Source organism: Eutrigla gurnardus (genome assembly GCF_963514095.1).
Source record: "Eutrigla gurnardus genome assembly, chromosome: 8".
Lineage (NCBI taxonomy): Eukaryota > Metazoa > Chordata > Actinopteri > Perciformes > Triglidae > Eutrigla > Eutrigla gurnardus.
This window is the reverse complement of record NC_139922.1, coordinates 10704537-10713920: the sequence shown is the minus strand read 5'-3', so window position 1 is coordinate 10713920 and position 9384 is coordinate 10704537. Positions and strand designations below refer to the sequence as shown.

Sequence of the window (9384 nt, the reverse complement as noted above, 5' to 3'; positions counted from 1 at the left end):
TCCAGTCATATTGTAAAAAAAACACAATATTTCTATTCAAATCCAACTATTGTTAACTGTTGAAAACAGAATGATGATCATGCTTACATCAGCTAACGATTTCAACCAATAACAACAACTATAATAATCATGACATCCATCCATCCATCTTTGTGAGAGGGTCGTGAGCTGATCTTATGAACAACCAAATCAACCATGACCCGCATGCCCATCCCGTTTCACACGGAAAGACATTTGTGTAAGCAAACGAGAGTTTTATTTTGAAAGTATATCCCGGAAAGCTCGAATTTACCTCTCGCGTGCTTGATATCCTTGGCCCCTAGCGCGAGCGAGGAGGCGTATTTGCATTGACTAGGAGCGCGCGCCCAGACGTTGCGCACACGGACTTTAGTTTGGAGTTTAGTTGAAGTTGAACTTCCAGCGTGTCCAGTCTCTGAGTGCGCGACCATGTTCAGGGAGGAAGAGGGAGGAGAAGCCGAATAAAGAGCCGGACGGACGATGCTTCTGACTGGAACTCACTGAGCTGGGAATGCGCTCCTCCGGGCCGCGGTGGATACATTGACTCATTTGTGTTGTAATTTACTTTCGGGGGAAGGAACTCGTAACTATCGTGATGGAGAGCCACGCGTTGTTGACATGGACGCTGTTGTGTTTGCTCCTGCGGCCGTCGGCCCCGCAGAACCCCGCACCTGAAGGAGGTAAGCCCCGCGCCCTCTCACTTGGATGTGGACCGAGTTCATCCAACGCAGTCCAAATTACATTTTAAAGGGGAAACGGGACCACGACTGAAAGGGGAAAAAAGAAAATATGCCAGAAAACGAAATTAAATTGAATAGATTGTCTATATAATATGTCTATATTTGAGCAACAGGTTATTTACTTTTAGATCAATATGAAGCAAATCTTCACGGTCTTTATGCGACTTTGTCAGCAGTTAATAAGCCTATAAAGTGATTAAATGCATAATATTAGATGCCGTGACTTTGTCATGTGAAACTGATGCTGCTGTAGGAGGTGGAGGGACCGTCCGCCTGTCTGTCTGTCTGTCTGTCTGAGCTCAGGGTGCGGTTGATATTACACCAGTGCTCTCAGCGAAATGGCACCACTCCAGGTATTGAATAGTCTGACGATAACATCCCAACGCCCGAGGCAGTGCTTCCCAAAACGAGAGGGGGGTGGGAGGTGGACCACCCAGGGGAAGGCTCCAGGTGATCCCCATATAAAACACACACTGAAAGGGTTGCCTTCCCACATTATTATCTGCTGATGAAATCAGATAAAGTGGGAAATATTTCAATCATTATGTCATTCACCCAAGAAACAGCAAGAAAAATCTGCCGTTTTAGTTTTTCCTGCTAAATAACATCAATGATAATATGATTGGAGATGGAATCAAGTCTCTTACATAGATACTAACACACCTGTCCGATAGTGATCAGCTCTGATCAGTGAACAGATTGGCAGGTGACTCAAAACAAATGTTACCTCCCTGCGGTGAAGCTCGTGACACGTCTGAGAGGCTAAACTTGGTGGTGGCGACAGCGCCCAGTCTGTCAGTGAGAGCAGATCTTTATGACTGTTCACATAGTGGCCTTGTGAGTGACATGCAGTCACTTTGCCATGTCCAGTCATAGGGGCCGGATGAGACTGAACCCATAGAGCTCACAGTAATTGGGCTTTTTATAAATGCACTTTGCTGGTTTTAGAGCTCCCGTCCCCAGAGACACATATACAGTAGGAACATGTTGCCCAACAAATGGCTTATTATGGTTTATAATTCAAATGTAATTAAGGCTCAAGAATATTTAACTTACGCATGGGACAATATGAACATTTCCTGTCAGGGTTATCCTCTCTAAAAATAATTGTGATTCACGATAATCTATATGCATAAAATCCTTAAAACGACATTAAACATGCTGGTGTCGCTTTAAATTGAGTTAAGAAACAAATATTGTTATCGTGTCACAGATAAGACACTTTTTAGTGAAGATCCTTTTTAGTGAAAAACAAAAGAGCCATCAAACCATGCACAAACATATCAATGCACTTCTTTATTTCCCTAATTCTTCAATAAGTGTAGAATCAAAGAGACAAGATTAGAGACAGGCCTATATGAGCCAAGGCCCCACTCAAATAATCTATAATAAGATGATCGTAACTCATAAGGTCTCCCTGCATAAATGAATCATAAATACTAAATATTTATTTTCTAAATCAGGCTCTGCCATAATAGTTGGACAGCTTTTTTCAAGCCACTCGTGACGATATTTAAGAATATCCCGATAATGGATATTTACCACGTTCATGAATTGTTTTTATCATAGAGTGTTATGTCATCCCAGCTCTTATCTAACTATTGTGTTCTTCACTGAATGTTAGTTTGATTATTCCTCATCCTAAATTCAAATCCCTTTAATAGCCTGCCACCACATGCTTTAATGTGTCCTCACACACTTTCTGCACACTCAGCCCCCGAAGCCCCAACTGCTCAGGCTTGATTGTGCATGTGTCGGTACAAGACTCGCTGTTTGCGTTCCCATTCGTTCAGCAGGTTGCTCTGCTCTCGTCCTGTTTTACGCTTCATATTTTCATCCATCACATCACCCAAGTGCCGGTAGTCCAACAGTAAATCCCATTTATTTTTAAACATGTCTTCTCTAAAAATAAACAGGGTGGCGGCTATCTCCAGACGTCAACATGTGGTTTTAAGATAAAGACATACCTGCACACAGGTGGAGGAGGAGGGGGCTCAGATCCCTCCCCCCTCCCTCCCTGGTCCAAAGTCCAAACAACAAGACAGATGTGAGGAATTCCTTAGGCTGATGGGGAGAAAGGCATCATGTGCACATGTTTGATTTGTGTGTGTGTGTGTGTGTGTGTGTATGTGTGTGTGTGTATGCAATGGTGTGTTCTCAGCTTTCACACCTCAGAGTCTTATCATGGGTTAAATATTCAAATATTGGAAAAAAGAAGAGTCGTTCCAAGGAAAATAAGAGTTTCCAAACGTGTCAATGTGTCTTGAGCTGATGCTGAAATTGCATTCTTATTAAATCACAGTAACCCGGAGGCGATCGAAGATCTTCCTCACTGCGTTGCCTTTCTCTTTAACCCTTGCTTGCTTTTAGATTCTCTTTCTTTTTTTCTTTTTTTTTTGTTCCGTTGCTTCTCTGTTTCTCTCTCTGCTCTGTATATGGCCATCCAACATTCCTCCTCGTCTCTGACATGGAACTGCCAGTACACCCCCCTCAGCCTCACTCGTATCCTTTTAACGCCTTTTATTTCTCCATGTCCTCCTCTCTCCACTCCCTCTCCCTCTTCAGCTAAAGCCCAGCAGCTACTGTTCTCCCTCCACCCTCCTCTCCTCCGCTCTCGGCATTCACTTTTAACTTTGCTTCTGTTACAAAATATGGAACATTTGCTGGAGAAGAATAACAAATCAAATGTCTGGCTCAGTGCTTGAATGCCTTTAATCCATCTTCAACTTCTGAAGTAATCGCAACAACGGCATCATTTTGTAGTTCTTGTGTTTATTTTCATTTCCTTTAATCTTCACCGTCATTACTTGCTTCTGATTCTTTGCTGCTTTCATGTTGACAGGATCCCCTATTAAAGCTGTGTGACTGTTGTTCCGAGAAGGTGGAGGGAAAAAGGGAGATTCCAAGTGTGCGTGTGTGTGTGTGTGTGTGTGTGTGTGAAGCCCGAGGGGGGAGCTGTGGAAAAACTTGTGGGAGTAAAAAGGAATCATAGAGGGAGTTCATACATCGCCATGGAAGAGCAATAGGCCTGTGTACTGATTTTGATGACTTCCATATAAATTCCTGTATTCATGTTTATTTTTCCTCCACAGTGCTGAACTGCTGCGAGGGCGACGTCCTCTTCTTACTGGACTCCTCGGGGAGCGTGTCCTCCTACGAGCACTCGCGCATGCTCACCTTCCTGTCCGAGCTCCTCCGCCCCTTTTCGCTGGGAGAGGACCAGGTGAGGGTCGGACTCCTGCAGGTGGGTACCCAACCACGCCTCGAGTTCGGCTTTGACACCTACAGCACCCAGAGTGGCCTCCAGGAGGCTCTGAGGAACACCAAACCTCTCAGGGGGGACACTAACACAGTGGAGGCGCTGAGATTGGCAAAGGAACGCGTGCTGAGGCCCGGAGCGGCGGGAGGGGCCCGGGCGGGGCTCCCGAGAGTGCTGCTGTGGTTGACGGATGGGGTAAAACCGGGCGATGTGATTGGACCAATGGCTGAGCTGCAGGAGGAGGGCGTGGCTGTGCTGGTGGTCTCCACTGGGCATGGCAACTATCAGGTGTTGAGGCAAGTGGTGAGTCCGCCTGTGGAAGACCACCTGTACTTTGTGGACATCGATGATATGAGTATCATCACAGATGACCTGCGGGACGCCATCATTGGTGAGTGTGGTATCCGTTAGTTGCTTTTGACCAATGACAGCTGAGTGGGCTTTTTGGAAGGGAGGGGCAGGAGGTCAATCAGGGCGTTTCAGAGAGAGGCTGAGAGAGCTGCTGCAGCAAAGCCAGGATGGAAGAATAAGGTGTTCTTGTAGTAACCTGATATACAAGTATACACCGGAAAAGAAGCATAGTAGTTCCTCTTTAATAATTATGAAATTATTAATTCATATTTCACAATTTTACAAATGTTTCTTTGATTTCACCTTTTTGTCATTCAGTTCATGAATGTGTGTACCAATCATGTCTTTAAAGGATGCGTATTTCTCATTCTTGTTAACGCCTGGAGGGAATTTCCTTAAATTTGTCCAGCATCCACTTGGACTCCAGGCCGAACTGATGAGAATTTAGCAGTTCACTATGACCTCACAATCATGTGTTTGGCCACAACTCATGAATTAATATGCTAATTATGACCATTTCACACAAATATCTAGACGGATAAAATGATGACGTGACAAAACAAGAGGCATACAACCACGAGGCTGTTACTTTAGTTTGAGTTTTTAGTTAGATGCCTGAAATAAGGTCTTTACTTCTCTCATTTGCATTTATACTTCAGTGATAAAAAAGTGGTGTTTACTTCCAAAGATTATTTTATTTTATGGCATAATCCAAAAATCCAATGGAAAAATCCGACTGTCTATATATTGTGGGGATCAGTGCGATGCTAACTACTGGGTAACCTACAAAAATACATCATCCCCCATCATCATCATCATTTAAAGACCGCCACTCATTCACAGATGTATCGCATGTCTCTCTGCTGCTCCCTAATTCCATACATGCTCCTGAAGACAGAGGGGATAAATGGGAAGCCGGGACACTGAGAGTCTGTGTGTAAGAGTTACTGTAATGAGATAGGACAATCTATTAATGGATTAATGATTCAGTTTCCCTTTCTGCATCTTACAACACTGTTAGACCCAAATACACACACATATGAGTACATATACACAGTATATATAGACTGAGGGGATCACCCACTGCTCTAAGTAGATTGGGTAACTGCCATAACACTCACAAGGGACAGCTCAGCAGTTATACAGTATATATATTGCAGCTGTAAGACATGATGCACAGTATAAATTAGGCAACAAGGAGAAATGCACCAGTCCTTACTCAGCGCCGACCAATGCCTCTGTGGTATCTGTTATTTTGTTGCAGGGCCTCACTGGCTACTTGGCTATTTCAAGTTGTCTTATTGCAAGGGCTGTGAATGCACACAGAAACCCAAGTCTGGCTGTCTATGTGGGTGGCTGTCTGAAGCGGAGGCATTTTTAGCCTTGTTCTCTTCCCTGTCACCATCCTTTTCTCTGTGCAGAATTACAATTTATTTAATTATAATGCTAACTTCATTCATATTTTTCTCCCGCCTCCCCAGAGATTATCAGAGCCGAGCGAATCACCGTGCGTGACGTCTCTGCCAACTCGGCCATGCTCCAGTGGCGACCCGTTCTGTCCGGTTTGACGGGCTACTACGAGATCCGCTTGGGTTCGCTTACAGAAGCGGGAGACGGCCAAGGAGGTGGAACTGGGACCAGTCCGAGCACCAGTGGTACTCATTACCAGAGAATAACCCAATCTGCAGATTCCAGCACTGCCAGGCTAACAGGCCTGACGCCCGACACCACCTACACCGCCACACTGACGCCGGAGTCCAACGAACAAGCGTTTAACACACTCTCCGTCACCTTCACAACCAAGCCAGGTTAGGTTACATCCTATCTACACATCGGGTCAGAACCCAGAACTCTGCTAGCTTTACCTCCTTAGCTACCTATAATTCACTGTTGTGTTGTATTGTAAATTAAATGGTTGAGGTTTAGAACAGTTTGACAAACATTTGAAGATGTCACCTTGCACGTTTGGACGTTGTAATGGCCATTATTTATTATTATTTGAATTTATTTCATAAGGTAACATTTTATTTTACAGGTTTAAAAAAAATCAGTCAAAATCATTGATTGGAAAAGCTCATTTCAAACAGAAGTAATTAAAAAAAGAAAGATGTATCTTTTATTGGAAACAATTGGTTTTAATATGTTTTGAATTTAGACGTGGGATGATATGTAAAATGGCATGTCACGATTATCCTGGCCAAAATAATTGCTTAAAACTCTCAAAATGGCACTTAAACACTCTGGTATCACTTTACATTTTGTTAAGAAACAAATATTTTAATAGCGTCACAGAATATCATCCCATCCCTAGTTGAGCCCTGACTAAAACACTTGTAATTAACTGGTGACTGGACCAATTAAAGTCTATCTTCTCTTGATTCTTGTTATAGTTATCCTCATATTATCTTCTACTGACTCATTTTTTTCACCAGAGGTGCTGAGCCCAGCTGTCCTAACGATCTCCGAGTCGGGGGAAACCAGTGTCCGGCTGAGCTGGGGTCCTCCGCAGCCGGAGACGGTCACGAGTTACTACCTTGAGTACTCCACCCTGCCCAGCGGCAGGCTCCAGGCCGTCACCGTGAGCGGAACGCAAAACTCCACGCTCCTCAGGGACCTCCAGCCAGATACCACGTACCTGGTCACCGTCACGGCCCGGCATGCCTCGGGCACGAAGAAGACCATGTCTGTCAAAGTGTGTACCGAGGAAGGTGAGCTACTTGAAGAAAATGCAGGGGATCCATTTACTGCACACTTATCCGTATCCAACACAGCTTACTCCTCTCTGCATCTTACATTTCAGATAATTACTAACATTTACATTCAGGTTTGACCACTCAGTTCTGAGCAGCTAGAGGAGCTTGAGCCAGTTGGTCGCATTTTCATACTATACATTTGTTTTCCTTTAGCTTCTACTTTTTTAATCCTCTTCTCTGCACTGCTCTCTAAAATCTCTTCGTATTTTAAATATACTCAGACTAACACCTTTGTGGTCTTCATTGACAGTGACTCCAGCCCTGGCAGACCTCCAGCTGACCACAGTGGGTAGTGACTCGGTGCAGGTCGACTGGAAGAGCAGCGTAGGCGGTCTGAGGGGCTACTGGCTCACCTGGGAGGGACAGCAAAGCTCTGTTCCTGGCCAAAGCTCCTTCCTCTATTTGCCTCCCGACTCTTTGTCAACGCGCCTCACGCACCTCCCCCCAGCAACCAGAGTGTGTGTGTCACCCATTTACAGAACGGCACGAGGAGAGGGACTGTGTTGCACTGCGCAGTTCCATTCAGGTGAGCAGGGAAGCATGGCCATTTCACACCATGACGTGAAATATAATTTCACGTCATGGTATCAATTATATATATATATATATTCCAGTTACAACAGTTAATCCACAAAAATGACATATTCTGAAAATGTAATTCTTTATTGCTGTGAGCAATACCTCTATTTTATTGGGGTAGAAATCACAGACACAGTTATCTCAAAACCCATAAAATCTGACTTCATGTCTACATAACACTGGAGCTAAATCAGATATATGTCCTTGTAATTTGACTGAACGGACAGTTTAATCTGAAAGAGGTTTGTGTTGGATGACTTCCATTCGATTCATAGATATGAGAAGATTCACATAAATGTATTAATGTCAATGTCTCGACTTCTGTCTTCCCCTCTATGCCCTTTAGATGCTTTTTCATACGGCTACCAATCATAACACCCCCTGAGCTGCGAGAGCACCTTACCAAACATGGAGGGTCGATGGCAAGAAGAATTCAGACTTTCCTCCATAATTCTCTTCAGTGCCTCTCCCTTTTGCTTGGATATCATCCAGGAGAGATGTGTGGTTTGGATACTGAGCACTTCTGTTGAAGCCATAGACACTTGAGAGTGGCCTGGGACAATATGGCCACATGTTGACTGCTACAATCTGCAACACAGGGGACTATTTACTTATCCGTTTGTGTTTGTCTCATCTGGTTTACACCTGCAGTAAATGTTTTATGTTACAGTTTAGAGATGTGAGTGTAAGAAAAAAATATTTCGTGGATCTGTTTTGCAGCTACAGAGCAGGGCACGCTGGGAATATTTTATGTGGCTTGTTCCGGAGAAAGGCTTTGCACCATATGTCGGCATCATGCCCAAATCGGCATTTCTTTTTTTCCCTCCCAAATCCTGCTAACACACAGAGAACATCTGATAATGAAAATCTATAATGAATACTTATTACTTAGTACTTAAATGACTTCTCTTTCAGCACATGCTTGATACTTGTGTGTGTGTGCACGCTGGAGTGCAGCAGGGGAACGTCAACATGAGGTTCCACATAGCAGGATCTTTGACCTTTCAAGAAGTTATGAACAGAGCGTCCACATGTCAACACTAGGGAGATACTGCATACGATACAAATATGTGGAACTGAGAGTAGATTTGATCTGTGGACATAAGAGTCATCACTCATATTTATTAATCGGGAACAATGTAAGTTTCATAATAAAGAGCATAAAGTATTTACAGGTAAACTGTTTACATATTAAGACTGTTACCTTTTTTTAAGAGAGTCTCTGCTGCCCCCTACAGGTGTATAGCGGATCTTCTACTGCTGCAAAATGTATTGTTTGTTGACCACTATTGAAATTTAACATGAGCTTGCAATAAAGAACTTTTAATAATTTTGTTTATACTAATTGTTTTACTATAGTACAGTCTAGCATTGTGGACTGATATTAAGTGGTAAATATTCCAACGAATAGCCTGATTAGGGGCAGATTTTACTGAGTAGTTCTACTGAGTCAGTGAAAACCGTTGTATGGTGTGTTTGTGGCCTTGAAATGATTATTTAGCAGGTGGAGTGGGTCTGGTGGGAGGCTCCACTGCTGCATTGAATAAGACCATTCTTTATCAAATCTTTTGCGTTTCAATACTAAATCACCCCACCTCACCTATATATTATGTTATAGTAAAAGCTCTACCTTGTAGAGAGTTCTTTCATCAAGAAAAATATGATTAATAACACCACTAGTTTC

The 9384-nt window shown here is 43.5% G+C and overlaps 1 protein-coding gene across 1 annotated transcript; it reads left to right on the top strand.

Annotated features, from left to right (window-relative positions):
- Positions 1-358: 358 nt before the first annotated feature.
- vwa1 (von Willebrand factor A domain containing 1) lies at positions 359-9030 on the top strand. Its single transcript, XM_084015944.1, has 6 exons — positions 359-698; positions 3851-4408; positions 5850-6176; positions 6801-7076; positions 7372-7647; positions 8047-9030. Exons 1-6 carry the CDS (start codon positions 614-616, stop codon positions 8073-8075), a joined length of 1551 nt encoding a protein of 516 aa, XP_083872070.1. The 5' UTR covers positions 359-613; the 3' UTR covers positions 8076-9030.
- The last annotated feature ends 354 nt before the right edge of the window (positions 9031-9384 follow it).